Source organism: Euprymna scolopes, chromosome 2 (genome assembly GCF_053919585.1).
Source record: "Euprymna scolopes isolate OS-2025 chromosome 2, ASM5391958v1, whole genome shotgun sequence".
NCBI lineage: Eukaryota > Metazoa > Mollusca > Cephalopoda > Sepiida > Sepiolidae > Euprymna > Euprymna scolopes.
The window spans coordinates 105,039,356-105,059,069 of NC_136483.1; the positions used below are offsets into that span (position 1 = coordinate 105,039,356).

General features: G+C 37.2%; 1 protein-coding gene across 50 annotated transcripts in view; it reads right to left on the reverse strand.

Annotated features, from left to right (window-relative positions):
• LOC145293800 (putative NADPH-dependent quinone oxidoreductase VAT1L) overlaps positions 1-19,714 on the reverse strand; it is a 324,545-nt gene that overhangs the window by 139,309 nt on the left and 165,522 nt on the right. For all 50 annotated transcript variants that reach the window (XM_080140590.1, XM_080140822.1, XM_080140814.1 and 47 more), the window contains exons 3-4: positions 14,279-14,494; positions 11,955-12,097 (exon numbers count right to left, since the gene is read on the reverse strand). In XM_080140590.1, the coding sequence (XP_079996716.1) occupies positions 11,955-12,097; positions 14,279-14,494 (359 nt within the window). The remainder of the gene's footprint in view (positions 1-11,954; positions 12,098-14,278; positions 14,495-19,714) is intronic.

Sequence of the window (19,714 nt, forward strand, 5' to 3'; positions counted from 1 at the left end):
GAGTATCGACTGAAGAGAGCTTGGTATGGGTATCTAAAACGGTGCTTTGTTATCAGGTTTGAAACTGACGGTACCGATGACTTATCTAAACTTTCTGTAAATAAAAATTGTGTGTGTGTGTGTGTGTGTGTGTATATAGATTATTTTTTGTATATAATTGCTCATCAATGACAGTCTTCTTAGCAAGTTAAAACCAAATGGTGACGGCAGTTTATTCACTCGTCTCTTGAACGGTTCTGCTGAGGTGATATAAAAATGGAAGAAATTATTTTATTGTTCAATGCCTCTTCAGTTGGATTATTTTTAGCTTGTAGATAATGGCGAACGAATGTTATTTCGATGAATAAACGCAGAATTCTTTTTAGATATTTACATGTCCATATTAACGCTGGCACAATGAATCGTTTCTAATCGCCAACAAATTTTATTTTCACCTTTATCGTTTAAACAGTTGTGAATCTTGTCTGCAGAGTCATTTTGAAGATTGTTTTAATAAATAAATATTATCTACTATTATATAAGAGGAACTCTGTGTGTGTGTGTGTGTGTGTGTGTGTGTGTGTGTGTGTGTGTGTGTGTGTGTGTGTGTGTGTGTGTGTGTTCGTTCGTTCGTGTTCATTCCCTCTGGACTCGAAAACGACTGGACCGATTTTTTATGAAATTTTACACGAACGTACTTCATATGCCTGACAGTATTCTTAGATAAGTTTTCTATCAGAATGTTTCCGATAATCTATAAATATAAAAGCGAAAATGTATGTATGTATGTATGTTCGCTTTTTCTGTATGTCTACAAAAGGCTTTTTTCAGAGAAGCGGTCGGTCGGTTCACAACTTTTTAAAACTTTTTATATCATATATAAATCGTAATATCTTACAGTTAACAACGAAGCTCGCCTGTCTATTTAATTTGCTCGATTTCGGGAAGATAAATATTCAACATTTGTCGCTCGCCGCATGTGGGTTAGTCTTTTTCCTATAACATCTTGGGAAAATAAAAATCCCGCAGTCAAACTTGACCTCATCAAAACGGGCACCTGCCAAATCCAAGTAATTAAATAAATTCAAACATGTTTCCGTTAGCATCTTGCGGTGGGGCAATCGTTAACGTCACACGTTTTTTTTTTTTTTCACACTTTAATTTACAACTTTGCCTCAACGGTTCGGGTTCGATCCTCATACTTACCTTTTTTTTTAACCCCACCCCCAGAGTTTCTACACACACCTCCAAACACCCGGGCAACGCCGGGTACCCCTCGCTAGTAATCAATAATCGAGAAAATCCGATGAAAGAAGGACTAGGTGATTTTGACCAAAGCTAACACCTTACACAGCCTAACACCACAATTGCATTTGAGAAGTTTGATTACTATACAAGCAAAAAAGGCCCAACATATAAAATTAATAGTATGTTCTTTGATATGACAGGGGCGCACTCAAAAGGTTTCAGTTTAAAGCACAATTGCATTTGATACTTGACTTCATTTTAAACCTGAATTCAAGCCATTATCACCGTACAAGCAGTAAAGTTAGGCATATAAAAATCAACAGTAAGTTCTTTGATATGACAGAGGCGCGTTTGAAATGAATGTTTCCGTTTAGAACACAACTGAAGCATGATACTTGACTTTTGCCTTTTAAACTATAATTCAAGCCATTATATATAAAAAATAATTTTATAAAATCAACAGTAGGTTTTCTAAAATGCAATTTTGACTACAATGTATCGTGGGGGGGAAGTCAATACGAGTGGCCATGTGAAGCTTCCTCCAGGTGCACCACAATGGGTCCCCAACTAGACAGGCACTCAATCAATTTGATTGAAAAAATGGGCTATTTCACCTATTTTAATGACAATAAAAATATGGGAGTGTGAAACATTTGTTGATCATCATTCAATTCCGGGTAACGTCGGGTCCCCCTGCTCGTATGTTTCCAAAGTCTTTTCTTTTACTCTTTTTCACCCCAAACAAAGCATAATGGGTTACTATTTGGGGATCATGTCTAACAGTAGACTGTGGATAGTCGAGTAGCGTGTGAGTAATATTTGTTCACATTACATTTAAACTTCTGCATGTTAGTACAGTCAGAGAAGCAGGAAAGAGGGAGTGAATTCCAAAGTATAGCAGTCCGAGGGAAGAAACTATTAGAATAGGGGGCTCTACAGGGAAGAGATGGAATTTTGCTGCTTGTCAAGTAGGTTGGGAGTATGTACGTCGAGAGGGCACAAATGCTATGAGTTAATCAGAACATCCTATTAAAGTATTTGCAAAATAGGCACAGGGATACAACATTGGGACAAAGGGTGGAGCTTGTCCAATAGCGCAGGACCTATTAGATTTGAGACTATTTTGGACCCTGTCTAAGAGGGACAGACTGGTGGCAGATGCATCAACCCAGATGTGGCAACAATACTCCATGCATGGGTAAATGGTGTCTTTGTAGAAGTATAGGATATTATCTGGTGTGAGTATTTTTCTAGCACGGTAGAGGGAGCCCACCTTCTTTACAGAAACCTTGGCAATGTCCTCAATGTATTTCTTCCAATTCACGTTGCCTGTGAATGTTAAGCCACGGAGTTTGAACGGTGAGATCTCAAATAGGGTGTTATTAGTCATGGCAATCAATGGTTGAGAAGGTTTCTTGTAATTTTTAAAGGAAAGAAGTTTAGTCTTAGTAGCATTACATTTTTATTGCATCATTTCTTTTAGTAATAGCTCACCACTTATCAAGGCCAAAAATACATTCAAAGATAAGACTTAATGAAATGGATGGATTTTTCAGTTGAATTATGAACAATATCATGAGAGGATTGAAAATGATGAATGAACCAAATTTGATTACTTATAGCTAAGCTAACTTCCATACACCATTGGACTGTGTACACATCCCTGATAAACTTTTCCCTTGGTTGGTAGTGGTAACGCTCTACTGCTTAGTGATGGCAGATGTTTCTTGACCTTACTCCAGTCATTCTTAACCCTTGCAATTACATTAGCACCTGCTCCTCCCTGTGCTCCAATGGTGTCTACAAGATTACAAAACTCCAAGAACCTCAATAACTTCATTATTCAAATGTTTTTCATCACACGCAAACTCCTACTTCGCTTTGGTTGTCTTATATTTCTTGTACAGAGACGGGTTATCACCTCTCTCAACCTACAAGTAATGAATGGTGAAGAATCAAGGCCAAAATCCATTCGAGAAGAAGGACTAAGGAGATGTATGGATTGTCAGTTGAACGATGAACAATATTACAAGACAATATAAAATGACAGCTGCAATCAACATAATATATCAACCAAGAGCAATGAATTTAGCTACCAATTTTTTGAAAAGAGTGTTTCAAAAAATTGTCGAAACTAAAGATTCATTACACAAGGACAATGAATAAAACGTTCACTTTTTTTAAAAAAATACAAAAATATGAAGACCGTGGATTTGTTAACAACTGGGAATGCGTTAAAACTTCATTTTCTTTAAGAAATATGAGATATGCTTCAAAAGGTAACTTTTAAAAAGAGACTGAAGATTATAAATCAAAAACATTTGAACAATGAGGGTATGAACCCAATGCTTTCGACGATCTTACTTATAACTTATGGTTAGGACAATCAACCAATCAGAAGCCTCCAACTTTATTATAAAAATATCGAATTTTGGATTCAGTTAAGTTCGCTGTCAACCTCCGTCTTAAAACGACTGAATAGTGACTGCATTGATTCGTCACCGCTATCTTTGTTATTAAGAATTATTCAACACTCAAGATCGTGACTGCATTGATTCTTCACCGATTTGATTTACTACCGCCATCTTTGTTCAACATAATGTCTCAACACTTAAAGATTTTAATATATTCGACATCATCATTGGTTTAATACCCGTTTTACATGCTGGCATGCGTTGTGTAACCTATTTCTGACCAGGTCTTGATTTATGCCTCTTTTCATCACTTCCTCCCTATAATGGATTTTTATTTAAAGTTGGAATAAGAATTATAGGTATAGTGTTTAGCGTGATTATATCTTTTTTTTTTTTTTTTTTTTTTTTACAAAGGCATCACCACATTATCAAGGCCCAGAGGCCACTCAAGGATAAGGGTTAAAGAGTGTACAGTAGAAATTGGTCGATATAGTAATCATTAGTAATGAAAATTTGGTAAATTTAATAACTTATATGGAACGGCTCATCAAGAACTTATTTACTTTAGACTTGAACACAACCATATTGTAGTCAGCCGGAAAGCAGGAAAACGGAAGACAATTCCACAGGCGTGCAGTTCTAAGAAAGAAGCTTTGTTCATGGAATCTACGTTTAGGTTTAGGCACAGATAAAGAGTGGGGGAAATTATTGATAGTGTTTACAGCTAGACGAGTGTTTCTTGTGAAAGTTTGGCGAGGGGGGACCAAAGATTGAAGCTCAGTTGAACACTTTCCATGAAAATAACGATACATCAGAGACAAACTCACAACATCTCTTCTGTGAGATAGAGGTTGCAAGGAGGAGAAAAGGACATCTCCTACGAGGCTACGAAGTCTATTTTGAACTCTATCAAGGCAGGACAAGTCCTTTCTAGCAGCTCCTGCCCAGATGTGGCAACAGTATTCCATCCTTGGACGTACCTGGCTCTTATATAGGTAGAGAATAGCATCAGCAGTGAGATATCTACTGGATCGATAGAAAGATCTCACCATTTTTCCAGCGGCCTTGGCAACAGATTTGATATACGTGTTCCATTTAAGATCAGGAGTAATGGTCAAGCCCAGAAGCTTGTCAAAACTTGAGGCCTCCTGAAGACAAGAGCCATTCATTTCAATTGATGACAAATGTGGATTAGAATGTTGATGATGTAAAGAGAGAAGCTTGGTTTTAGATGCATTAAAAGTAACCAGCCACTCCTTTCCCCATTGTACTACGTGCTCAAGATCAGAGGAGAGAGAATTGGAGAGAACTTGGTCGTTTACTGTCTTAGATGTGGTACCATAAATGGTAGTGTCGTCAGCATAAATGTCTACAAATGATGTAAGGATATGATTTGGAAGATCATTAATGTAGATCAGGAAAAGAGTTGGGCCCAGGATGGATCCCTGAGGGACACCGGCATTAATACTGTGAGCTTCTGATTTTTGCCCCTCAACTACTACTCTTATGAACCTATCAGAAAGAAATGATTTAATAATTGAGAAGACTTTTCCAGCTATACCATAGCTAGCGATCTTATGAAGTAAACCTTTATGCCATACCCTATCAAAAGCTTTAGATATGTCAAGAGCAATTGCCCTAGAAAGATTGCCACCGTCGAGAGATTTGCTAATCCTATGCGATATAACTGTAAGGACATCTGCTGTAGATCTAGCAGAACGGAAACCATATTGAGTGTCACTAAGAAGGTTATTTTTGTTGAGATGTTTGATTACTTCTGTATTTAACACAGATTCTAGCAACTTACTCATGACGCACAGGAGACTTATTGGCCTGTACTGAGTGGGGGATGAGCGATCACCTGAATTCTTAAATACAGGGCATACTGATGAGATTTTCCAGGGAGATGGGAAACTATTCTCCTTAAGACAACGTTTAAACAGTTTTGTAAGTATGGGCGCTAATTCAGGTTGAAGTTTTTTGAGTACTATAATTGGAATACCATCAGGGCCAGTTGCTTTACTCGAATCAAGGTTTTTGATTAGCTTCGCAACATCACGTACAGATATACGTATATCACATAGCGTGTTTACTGATACAGGAGGAAATATTGGGGGTTGGCGGTCTTGGTCGCAAAGGGTAGAATTAGCTGCAAAGTTCTTGACAAAGAGTTTGGCTTTGTCTGATGCTGACGAGATTACCTCAGGTCCATTGATAATAGTTGGGATGGAGCACACGCTTCTGTTCAGGATTCTGTTTGCTATTTGCCAGAACTGGTGGGAACCAAGCCGCTGCTCAGCTACTTTGGACTTAACAGATTGAGCATACAACACTCTTGCGTTCCTTATTACTTTCTTACAATGGTTGCTGGCAGTCCTGAAAACGGCTTTAGTTTCCATACATCTATTACGTTTGAAGCAGTGGAAAAAGTGATTTCTGTGCGCAATGGCAGCAGCACATTCTGGAGAGAACCATGGCTGGCTGTTAGGTTTTTTCTGAAACTTTTTAGAGGGTATGAAATGGTCAATACCTACAATTAACCATTCAGTTAGGTCTAATACTATAGAGGACACATCCTTTTTAAACATGGAATGCAGAGGTAGATCAGATATAAATGTACGGAAGCTATCCCAGTCAGCCTTAGTGTATTGATATACTGTACGATGAAGAGGTACGTCTGGGGACTTATTACATTTCATTTTTATCTTAATTGATACAACAGAGTGGTCGGAAGATCCAAGAGGCGACAGAACAGAAACTGAACATAGTTCAGGGCAAGTTGTGAGAAAAAGGTCTAGTAGGCTCGCATACTGGCCGTCATTATCGGGCACACGGGTAGGTTCCTGAACAATCTGAGTGAGGTCATAGGCAATGGAGAAATCATGACAGAACCTCCCCTCATCATCGGTCTTGTTTGAGTGGGTCAACCATTCGACGTTGTGAACATTGAAGTCTCCACATAGTGAATGTTAGCTGAAGGATAAGTAGAAAGGACTTGGTCAATTTTCTCAGATATGCTTTGAAAGATAGTAACTCCACTGTTGTGGGGGCGATAGAGAGTAAATATAAATGCAGTAGTGTGAGCTAAAGCAACCCGGAAGCACATCTTTATTTTAACCTTCAGAAGGGGACATAAAACGTGGCGATTGTGGAATTAATTCTCCCTGTTCTGGGCCGGGTATTCATCTCGTTTTTTATATATACGATCAAAACAGTTTGCATTGCATTTCAACTTATTACAGTAGATCACATTTTTTACAACGTCTTCAAAATGCTTTCACCAATACTAATAACATTTTAAGCAGACGATTTTTAAAATGCACACATGTGCATCGCTATTGAATTCATAATTTTAAAAGTGCACACGTTTCTTTTAAATTAACAGCCTTAGATATGTTATGTTTTTTTTATTATTCATATGGCAATTAAACTACACAGAAGCTTAACGTTTTGTCTCTGCACACGGATACACTATAAAGTCACCACTTATGAAGGCCCAGAGGCCATTCAAGGATAAGGATTAACGGGTGTCAGCGATGATCAGTGATGGTGGAAATTGAAGAGGAGTTAATTTGTTTTAGAGGATGGCTCATCATGAACTTGTTTACATTGGACTTGAAAACGACCATGTTATAGTGAGTCGACAAGCAGCCCCACGGTATTGTGTTTCACAGAGAACAGTTCTGGGGAAAAAAAGCTTTAACTATCGAATTTTCATTTAGTTTTAGGTGCGGATAGAGAGTAAGAGACATTGCATTATAAATTAAGTTTAGTGGTTAAAGTTAAATTCTGAAAATCAAAATATAAACACATATTCGAATTAAGAATTTATGGTTTGACACAATAGAGGTGAGTTATATTAATTTCCTTAATCCATGAATTTTCAATAATGGCTCATATCATTACATGAGCAAGGAACAAACCATACGGCCAACTTTAAATTGGTGTCAAGGATAGCTTCATGGCTGGGTTCAAATTTCCCGACCGGCTGTAATCATAATATACTGCACTGATGATTCCCAAAAGGATGAAACACTAGTGTCTGTAGGTATTTAAAAATTATTTATATATATGTCATACACAGCCAAACTGCTTAACTGCATCACAGCCCTTTAGTGTAACTAGACCAGAAGTCTGGGATTGAACCGACAACCATCGTGTTAGTAGCTCTAGCCACATTAACATTAGACTTAATAACGATCATGTTGTATATAGCTGGGAAGCAGATCAGTGCTATTTTATTCTATGGATAAGAAATTTTTAAAAATAAATTTTGCTTATGGTAGTTGCATTTCGTTTTAGGTACACAGAGAAAGAAAGCCAATTCCTTACAGTAGTTAATGCTAGACGACTTCTGGCTGTAAATATTTTATTTACATGGAGAGAGAAACCAGAGACCGAAGCTCGGTCGAGCACTTACCTCGAAAATAATGATAGAGTAGAAAAAGGCAAGCAACGTCTCTTCTGCGGGGAAGGGGCTGCAGGAAAGAGATCACACGTCCACAAGATTTTGAGGTTGATTTTGTACTTTGTCATAGCAGCATTCTGAACACTCCCGGCAGCAGAATACCATCTTGGGATATATCTGGTTCTTGTCTCAGTTAAGGGTTCTTGATAACGTGCAGAAACGTATCTGTAATTTGATTTGCCCCCACCCTTCTCTGCAGCTTCTCTCACAGACGTGATGTTGCTAGTCTCAATCTTTTTTTATAAACACTGTTATGGCATGTGTTTTTCAGAAATGCCTGATTTATTCCCTGCTTCCTTTGTTCCAGCTCGTTTGACTCGGTATAGCAGTCTCCAATTCGCTGTTTTGATATTTCATTGTGATAAGTCTTATTCTAGTAGCTTCTTTTTAAGAACCACAATATTGTGGAACTCTTTTCCTGCTTATTATTGTTTTTTTTTTTCTATTTCAGCCTTGGTCTTTTCAAGACTAAGGTCAATAAGCATCTTCTGTCTTTGCGATAATCACATTTTATTCTTGTTAACGTTTTACATTAAGTGGCTTCATGTCTAGTCTGAAGCGATTTCCATAAAAAAAACGATCAGAAAGAGTAGAAAAAAGATCGGACCATTTTTACCTAACATTAGCAATGGGTTTGATATATGCGCTTCAGGTCTTGAATAAAAGTACATAAAAGGTCCGCCTTCATTTCCAGGAAACGCCAGGTGTGCCTTGATGGGGGTTAAAGAATATATATTTACTGAAAATTATTTTGGTAAATATAACTTTGCTTAGAATTCTTCTCACCAAATCGATGCTAAGTAAATACTTAGGCTACACCCGCAAAATTCAATATCATAAACATGTCAAAAATAAAATATAGGGTACCCCCCCCCCGCCTCCAAAATAAAATATCACTCATGGAATAAGTAATAAAATTCGCTATCCTTTCTGTAATCCAACAAAACCATGGTATAAATAAACTTCAGTCCATGCTGGACTTATCCAAATTTTAGTCATGTACATCCAACAGTCTGTTTTATCAGCATTTTTTTTTTTTTTTTTTTTTTTTTATTACATTTTCACCCCAAACAAGGCAAATTGCCACTTTGGTGTAGGGGGCTACTATCAGGGGCAACAACTACTGGGGTACTATGTAGGGATTTGGGCAGCAAGGTGTCGGTTCACGTTACAGTTACATTTAGTGATAAGCAGGGACACTTTAGTGATCGTTTCATCGTGTTACATATCTAAAGACACAAGTTTCTGAAATTTTGAGATGACAGTGCCACGACGATTGTGAAGTTAATGTATATATAATTTTAAGTTGATTAAAATATTGATGAGTAAATGGCACTTTGGAGCTAAATTATTGCATAAGGTCATCGTGAATAAACTCTCTGCCCATGCAAGTTTGGAAAAATTTTGCAGAAGCAAGATATGTCACCCAGTAAAAGTAAAGTTAGAAGAACGCTGGAAAGACATAATATGTGGAAATATTGAAAAGTCGAGTATGGTTGACCGCATTTTTTTTTTTTAGAAGGGAACCACCGGCTATCAAAGCCGAAAAGGCACTCGAGGGTAAAGGTTAATGAGTGTACAATGGTCACGGAGACAACATCATAATGATCGTTAGTGGTAGAAACTGGGTAGAAATTGACTATTTAAGGGGTTGCCTCAACAAAAATTTATTTACATTGGACTTGAAGATGATCATGTTGTAGTCAGCTGGAAAGCAGGCTAACGGAACAGAGTTCCACAAACAGGCAGTTCTAGGACAGAAACTTTGTTCATGGAACTTGTTTAGGCACAGAGTCTGGGGGAAATTGTTGATAGTGATTTCTGTGAATGGGGAACATTAAAGCTCAGACGAGCACCTGCCATGAAAATAACGATAGAGCAGAGCCAGGCTCGCAACGTCTCTGCAGTGGGAAAAACATTACAGGGAGGAGAAAAGAGGATCATCTACTAGATAACAAAGCCGGTTTTGAACTTGGTCAAGGCAGGATAGGTCTGTTCGAGCAGCTTCTTTCCAGATATTGCAACAGTTCTCCATTTTAGGGTGTATTTGGCTTTTATACAATTAGAGAATTCTGTCAGGATTGAAATATCTTCTGGAGCGGTAGAATGAGGCAACCATTTTTTCAGTGACCTTGGCAACTGATGTGATGTAAGTTTTCTATTTTAAGTCAGGAGTGAGGGTTAATCCCAGGAGCTTGTTGAAGCAGGGTGTTTCTTTGAGACAAGAGCCATTCATATTAATTGAGGCCAAATGGGTATCAGAGTATTAGTAGTGAAAAGATAGATGCTTGGTTTTGTATGCATTAAAATTAACCAGCTACCTTTTACCCCATTGCACCTCACATGACCATATGAAGGTAAAAAGAAACTTAAGTTTTTTACCGGATCATAACTGACGGAACGAAAACATGCAACCTCCATATATTAAATTAAAGTTTACATTCGAAATTTTGTGCAGATTCCCAAGTTCGATAGAAAGATCTGCATGTTAAACAAGAGACACCTGAAGAAGGTCGGAAGTTACAGCAGATGAAACGTTGGGAAAATAACACTCAAGATGAGAACAGTAGTCTGAATAATCCAAATAATACTGAAGCCACAAGCTTTAGTGGAGAGAATGATTGACATATTATGGATATAAAGTTGATTTTAGTGAATGAAAGTGGCGAAGCCACTTGATTTCCAGAGAAAAGGAATTCCTTCTTTTTCTGGCCACACACAAAAAGGTCACCATCCCCAAAATAATTCCAATGATGGTAGGGTCGGACGCACAATGTTGATTAAATAATGTATGGACACAAGCTCTCTCTCTCTTTCTCTATCTCTCTATCTCTCTCTCTCTCTCTCTCATTGTCCATTTTGTCTGAACGAGTAAATCTTCCACTTGAATTAATCGTCTGCGTTTGTGTGGGATATTTAGGATTTAGAACATGACTATGGGTCGTTTTAACAATTTATACACGTTGTAGACGACCAAAACAATCAGTGAGAATGTAATTCTGAATGGGCTTCACACTCACCGAACCTTAACTCCCAGAATTTTATCTATGGTATTATCTCGTTGAATCTATCAAAACAATCCCCAGACTATTCCTAAACTGAAGGAACGCCATGACAGTCAAAATTAGGCGAGAATTAAGAAAGGAGTGTGACAGAATTATTGACAATTTTGTATTTGTATCCAATTGTGCTAATTATATAATGGTGATAAAACAAAGATTGGATATTCATGACTGAAACTTGGTGGACAAGTAAGGCATAGACTGAAGTTTATTTGTACCAAATATAGTTGCATTGAAAAAAAAAAAAACGATTAAATTTTATTAACGACTAGCCTGGGTGCCCGGATGTTTGGAGGTGTGTGTTGAGAGAAGAAAGAAAAATAGTAGTAGGCAGGCAGGCTCGAACCCGTACCGCATAGGAGGAAAAGAACGTAGAAAAAAAAAACAAAAAAAAGTGACGTCTTTGCTGTTGCGTCCATCACCAAACTGGAAGTAACGTAGGTTTAAAATAAGGATAGTCAATCAAAAAGAGGGGATGATTTTCAAAAATCAAGACGAAAAAAACGACCCCTCCTTGTAGAAAAGTGCCCACTTGAGGGTGCAGGAATTAATGATTTTAGCCAATTTTTTATATTTGTCATCCGACGGTCGAGCTTCAAAACAATACCGATCTCGTGGAAACTAGTCGCCTCTGTCGAAAGTTTTAGGCAGACATACATACATTTAAACAGACAGGTGAGAGTTATATTATAGATAACATTGATGTATCTTTTTTTCTTTTTTTTTTTTTTGGTGGGAGGAGGCGAGGCAACTTGTATAATGCTTGAAAAACTATAAACTTACTTTCGAATTTCTTGTGCATAATCCACTCCATGGTCAAAAAGATGGGTTACGTTTGGTTTAAGTGATTCATGCTTATGAGCCGAAGCCGTCCCATAGAGAGTCACGTTTTCCACCGTCTTGGTCAACTGAATGATAGCTTGACCCTGCAATCAAGAAAAATAAACAGTTATTACTAGAATTCGGAGCACATGTAGTGCACGGTAAAAGTTCAGAATAGTTAACACTCGAGAAACCGTAAACAAACAAACAAAAAACAAATTTTATTTTAGTATACATAGTAGATTTAAATTCTCTACCGACCTGTATACTTTTAATGCGTGGAAACTTTTAGAATTTATTTTCAAGGTTCATGTGTCATCGTTTCACTAAAAACAAATCGGTGCGCATATGATTGCATAATTTTGGGGGTACTAGTGCACTTATTGATCCGTACTGAAATAACGTTATTATTTAAAAAGCCATTCTTAACATGGGGAGGGTGTTTTGTACCTATTCTGTACTTTAACCATACAATTGAATAAAAAAAACACATCATAAAACTTTAATTAAACTTGGAAATACGATTTTAAAAAATAGCGCGGATCAGTAAGTGCACTAGCACCAGTTTGGGTAATTTCACGACATTAAGCAATTAATAGTAATTTTTATAAAAGTTCGTCTTTTTTTTTTTTTTTTTAAAGGATTACCACTCAGATTTAGGGTTAGTGGTAGAGAAAGGACATTTTTTTTTTTTTTTTACTATGTTTTCAGCATGAAATTAACCGGAGTTATGCCATCATGTGGGCAGCCATTTTGATTTTTAGTGTGACGATAAAAATACAAACATAAAAAAAAACAAATTATGGAATTAAAAAAAAAAAAAAAAAACTTAGTTTTCACATGTTAAAAGTATATGAATCAGTAGAGAATTTAGTTCTACTTCGTTTGCTATAAGTTTTTGTTTTTTTAATTTTTTGTTACAATTTCGTGACCGTTAACTATTCTGTACTTTTACAGTGATACACATAAAAGTAAGAGGTCATGTAGTGCACGTTGTAAAATTCAAAACAATATACAATTACAACCCGAATCTCCTGCAATCTTCACTACTTGAAGAATACAAACACACAACATTTTATTGCTTTTGTTAAGAAAGTAATGGTGGGTAGGTTTACTGGTTGATATTAGCTAATTCATATTAAACAATACAAACACACATTGATCACAACCTTTTGTCTATGGGGAGTGTATGTTAACTGGTACTGCATATTCTTAAGATATATATATGGCGGTTGTGCTACAAAGCAGGAAACATTTCCCACAAAACTCAAAAAAAGGTAAAATGAAGCATGCATGGTCCCCCGTGACTACACAGTGAACGAGGCATAAAAAAAAAAAAAAAAAAATGATTAAGTTCAGCATTTGCACCCCCCCCCCCCCATTTAGCCCCAAAAGACCCCCGGCCCAGGGGACGTCAATTTCTGGTAAAAATGAACAAACAGTGCAGTTTTAGGCCTTAATATATGTAAATTTGAGTTCTGCACCATGAAAAAAAAAAAAAAAAAAAAAAAAATGACTAAGTTTATCATTTGCCCCCCCCCCCAATTTAAGCCCCCAAAGTCCAAGGGTTTAACATATTTAAATTTGAGTTCAGCACCATGCAAAACTGTTAAATAGACAAATGCAGAAAATTTGACAAATATGGTAAAATAGTCCCAAAAATGGAGTGTTCTTATTAGCCCTAAAAGAGCCCCTGGGGGCACACCCAAGAGTTATCACAAAGTATAGACAAACAAAATTATATAGAAATCAGTTAGTTACAACTTTTCAGAAAGTTTTATAAAACCCAAAGCATTCATTTTTTTTTTTTTTTAACAAGCACAAAAGTGTCAATTTTAGCCATTTTAACCTGAAAGGCACCCGTAGGGGGTGGGGTGGGGGGGGGCCGACCGGAGTTTTCCCAGAAAATCCGTTCAGTTACTTTTTTAATCATATTAATGTGCAAAATTTCAAGTTCAAGGCGTAGTTATTGAGAAAAGTGCAGACAGACGGAGGTGAATTTACAGGTCCACCCTCCTTTTGTCCGGGGGGGGGGGTTAAAAAAGGTAGGAGGAAAACGGTCAGGAGGAAGAGAGTTTCACAGGCCTGCAGTTCTCAGGAAAGAAGCTACTGATACAGGAAGCTGTATAACAATAAAGCATCTGAAACACAAATTAATGGAGACAACTAGACCAATGAATTAAACAAGCTGGAACAAAGGAAGCAGGAATAGATCAGACATTTCTAAAGAACAAACATTTTTTTTTTTTATTAATTTCATTAATGAAAAAAAAAATTTTACTTACCACTCCACCTCCAATGCTGTGAGCAAGAATTGACTGACCGGAGCGTAAGTTGCCGATGTCAAAAAGAATGATGTAAGCGGTCAAGTAATTCATGGCGATGGCCGCAGCATCATGGAAGGTCATCCCTTCTGGAATTTTGTAGACATATTTAGCAGGAATGCTGGCTAATTCAGCCCAGCAATGGCACTCTTTTAAAGCTATCACATTGTCTCCAACCTGTTGAAGACACAAAAACACAAAAAACATTTGTGATTAAAAATTCTTGAACTTTATGATCATTTTAGCCCCCCCCTCCCCCCAAATTCTGCTAAAAAAAAAAAAAAAAAAGGACTTGCATTTATAAATAAGTGCAAAAAGTTGAAATGGGACGTCATCTTTCGAAGAAAAGGAAACAAACGTAATTATGCTTTTGAATTTTTAAGATGAGGTTTGATAATTCGTATTATTTGGATTATTCGGACTACTGTTCTCATCTTAGGTGCTTTTTATTTCTATAAAATGGAAAAGGGGGGGGGACTGGCAGTGTCAAACCGATATGTTATCGATATAATGCACGAAAGTCTTTTTTCCTTTCTTCTCTCAACAAATCCTCGTGTATTCGATGTTATCTTATACCGTTCGCTCTCGTTCTACGCTGTCCAACAAAAACTATATTCAACCCCTGCTTTAGAATTCACCCCATTTAACAGTTATCAATTGTGTACATATGCAAATTAATGGCATACGTCGTTCACCAATGAGCGACCTACAAAATTATGCTTGTCCTTACTTTTCTACATTTTCTGCTGGCATTTTACAAGCTAAGCAAACACGAGGTCGTTTGCGAGATTCATTTCTTATTATATTTTCACCAGTTGACATTATGTTTCTAAATTTGGGGGATGATTGATAATTTCTATTATTTAAATTATTCGGACTCATCTTCAATGTTATTTTCACCAGTTGACATTATGTTTCTAAATTTTTGAGATTAGGATTGATAAGTTGTATTATTTCAATTATTCGGACTACTGCTCTCATCTTATACCCGAAGAAAAAAGTCGGAGGTTACGCTGTTAGGAACATTGTGAAAATAACACTCAAGATGAAAACAGTAGTTCAAATTATCCAAATAATACAAATTACCAATTCTCATCTATATAAATAAAACAGTAGATTTTGTTTGTGTGTCTGTTCTGTGTGTAAATATTTAGCCGATAAACTCTTAAACTACTGGTCGCATAACACTGAAATTAACAGGAAATAGTAATCACGCACCAAGCATGGTTTATAATGAGTAAAATCTTTGTTGGAATGGATGCATAATGCGTATAGAAGTCGGCAAGTTAAAATGCAAAATGTTCGTTACAACTTGTCAACATTTCTATTAGTTTGCGCATGCGTAAACTAATCATAGGGAAAAGTGGTTCAATTTTATAACTTTCTTATCTATTTGTCGGATTAGCTCAAATGGTAGTGAACTCGGATGGAGCGTTTAATATTTTGGTTTTGGTTCTAGCTAATGGCACCCAAGTTATCTTTTCTTTTACTTTTGAAATCAGCACTATATATATATATATATATATATATATATATATATATATATATATATATATATATATATATATATGTGTGTGTGTGTGTGTGTGTGTGTGTGTGTGTGTGTGTGTGGTAGTGATTTCAAAAGTTAAAAAAAATGACTTGGGTGCAATTAGCTAGAACCAAAACCTATATATATATATATATATATATATATCTTGATATTGAAAACTTATTCAAATTTAAAAAAAAAAAAAACTTTTAAACCTGTAAGGAAGGTATACAAAATTTTAATTTTTCAACAAGGAATACAAATAAAACAAGAAAAACCTATTCCATGGAGTTTCGAAGGATGCAATTCTTCTTGAAAGGAGGTATAGATTGCTGGAAAAAGGAACCATGAGCGTTCTAACAATGTTGAAAGAGAAGGTCCACACTGGTGGTATGAAAATTAGGAACTTTGTTGGAAAAAGTGTTGCGTTTCGGCAGAACAACCTTTTCCGGAACAATCAGTCTTAGCTGTATAAAGAATTAAATGGTAGTAAACAGGTGGGGAATAACTACACTCCAAATTCAAAAGATGCAAGGAAGTTCTGGAGTGGGATTTGGTCTGTCGAAGGGCGATATAATAAGAAGGCTAGCTGGTTGGGAGAGGTCAGAGAAAGGCTATCAGAAATGCAGCAGATGAAGAACGTTGAGATAACCATCGATGACGTTAAGGCTGGCATACGGAGGATGACAAACTGGAAGGCACCTGGTCCAGATGGAGTGATGGGCTTCTGGTTTAAACAGTTTCCATGCCTTTATCCACCTATAGCTGCTGCCCTGCAAAGGGTTGTAGCGTCGGGAGATTGGCTTGTGAAGGGAAGAACAACACTAATTAGTAAAGATCCTGCAAAAGGAACAGATGCCAATAATTATAGACCAATTACATGTCTGCCATTGATGTGGAAACTGTTGACTGGAATATTTGCGGAGAAAATTTATGAACATCTTGAGAGTAATGGTGTTTTTCCTGATGAACAAAAGAGGTGCCGGAAAGGCTCAAGAGGTACCAAAGAGCAACATTAATGCAGGATGTGAAGAAGAAGAAGAAGAAGAAGAAGAAGAAGAAGAAGAAGAAGAAGAAGAAGAAGAAGAGGAATCTGAGCGTAGCATGGATCGATTATAGAATGGCTTATGACATGGTTCCTCATTAATGATGATGAAGGTTGCTGATAATGTGGTAGGCCTTTTGGAGACACGTATGGCTCAATGGAAAATGGTGCTGTCAGCAAACAGAGAGGACATGGGGCAGGTTGGCATTAAATGTGGAATATTTCAAGGAAATTCGTTATCGCCACTTCTTTTTGTAATGATAATGATGCCACTGAGCATCCTCTTGAAGAGAGAAAAACTGGGGTATAACTTTGGATCTGGTGACAGACGCCTGAACCATCTACTGTTTATGAATGATTTGAAAATATTTGGTAGAAATGAAAAGGAAATGGAAAGACTAATAGAACTCAGAAGACATTGGGATGGAGTTTGGGATTAGTAAATGTTCGGTGCTGGTGATGAAAAGAGGAGTAATGGTTCATTCGAATGGAATAGTGCTGCCAAATGGAGAAATCATGAAAAAAATAGAAGATACAGGATATAAGTATTTGGGAGCATTGGAGGATGTAGGCATCATGAACGGAGAAATGAAGGAGAAAGTCAGAAAGGAGTATCTTAGAAGAGTGAAACTAATTGCAAAGTCGAAACTGTATGGAGGAAACCTAAATGCATGGGCAGTCAGTGTTTTGAGATACAGTGCGGGAATTTTAGAATGGTCTAATAAGGATTTGCATGCCATCGATATCAAAACAAGAAAAGTTTTAGCAATGTTTGGTATATTTCACATTCGAAGTAGCGTAGCAAGGCTGTATCAAAAGAGGAAAGATGGTGGGAGAGGATTGAAAAGTGTAAAAGATTGTGTTAGAACCGAGGAGATGTTGTTGAAGGGGCATGTGGTTAGAAGTGAGGAGGGGATGCTTAAGGTTGTGGCCAATGAAGTGGAGGTATGTGAGACCAAGGTTGATTATGTGAAACGTATGGATGGAGAAAGGGCAGAGGAACTGGCTAGGAAGAAAATGCATGGAAGGTTCTTCCAGGATACAGCAGAAGTGGCTGATGAAAGATCATGGCAATGGCTTAGAGCTGGGTATCTGGCTAAGAGTACTGAAGCTTTTGTTTGTGCAGCACAAGAGCAGGCATTGTTCATAAAAGTGGTTCTAGGAGAGGAAGTTGCTGCAGAATTCCGGATTTGTGGTAAGACCTCAGAGTCAATTGTGCACCTTGCAGCAGGGTGTAGTGGACTGGCCCAGAGAGAGTACAGCAAAAGACACGATCACATGGGACTCCAGATGTATTGGGAGGTGTGTAAGAGGGTAGGGGTGAAGTGTGCTGGAAAATGGTTTGAGGAGGTGCCTGATGAAGTGAGAACAAGTGAGAATGGCAAGGTAGAGGTATGATGGGACAAAAGTGTCATAACGACCAAGCAATTGGAACATAATCGTCCGGATTTGGTCGTCATTGACAAGGTCTCAAAAAACTGTCAGATTGTAGACTTTTCAGTACCCTGGGACAGGAATGTGAGAGAGAAGGAAAAGGAGAAGTGGAGCAATTATGCTCCATTGGCCTTGGAGATATGGTGTATACACGGGGTTAAAACACAAATAATCCCGGTCGTAGTTGGTACACTAGGAGAAGTATCAAGTCGTCTGGAAGGACAATTGAAAACCCTACAAATCCCCGATGTTTTAGATGGCCTTCAAACCTCTGCAATTATAGGTACCACCAAGATCCTTAGGAAAACCCTTGATCTTGGAAGTTCCTGGTTTGAAGCCGGGATTAAGGGAAATCCTCTGGAAATGAATGTCATCCCTTTCCAGAGAGACGTTGATAAACGAAATCAGAATTATTATTATTATTATTATTATTATTATTATTATTATTATTATTATTATTATTATTATTTATTTTTTATTTTTTTTAAATTATAATTGAAACTGCATCTGTAATGTTTTAAACTAGTGCCCCCACGACGTAGACACCCTCGACAAACCCGACAGGAAGCTAAATCCCACCCCCACACAGTAGAGATCCCTAGATGTAAAAAGATCTTTCTACTCCAGTAGTTTCTTCCCCAGAACCGCTAGACTCTGGAATTCCATTCCAGGTTCCTGCTTCCCTAACTGTACTGACATGCAGAAGTTCAAGTGCAACGTGAACCGACATCTTGCTGCCCAAATCCCAACATAGTGCCCCAGTAGTTGCTGCACCTTGTTTGGGGTGAAAATGCAATAAAAAAGAAAAGAAAGAAAAAAAATTCTTAAAATTTCTAGAAAGGAGGGTAAAGACGGCTGAGAGTGTTTTATTGTTTATTTTTACAGAAAAAATATTGGTGCGTCTAAGTTAGCTTTGGTTCGCTCGGTAGTTGACGGAAAAAAACCATAAAGGTCGGCTGAGCCTTCCTCAGTTTTTAACGAAACTCTGACTGTTTTTAGCTAATACAAATCTATGAAGGTTACTTTTTTTTTATATATATATAAATTGGAAGAAATAAAAAACTTAATTTTACTCATGCAGGTTATGTTTAAGGTTAGGGGTTAGGGTTAGATAGATGTTTGTAATTTTATTTATTGTATTTCCATATTTTTATTTTTTGTTTATCATTATAATTTTTATGTCGAGGCTTAACGTTTCGCGATCGGCCGCTTCCGGTTATTCTTGTCAGCGGCCGAGCACACCCGAGAAACCTTGTGGAAACCGCGGGTCGGTAAATATAGAAGTACTAAAATATTAAACACATGAGAGCGATTAATATTTTCTTAACTAATTAATTAACTATTTCATTATCAAAGGGTTCCATCCGTTATTGGACCATTATTATCA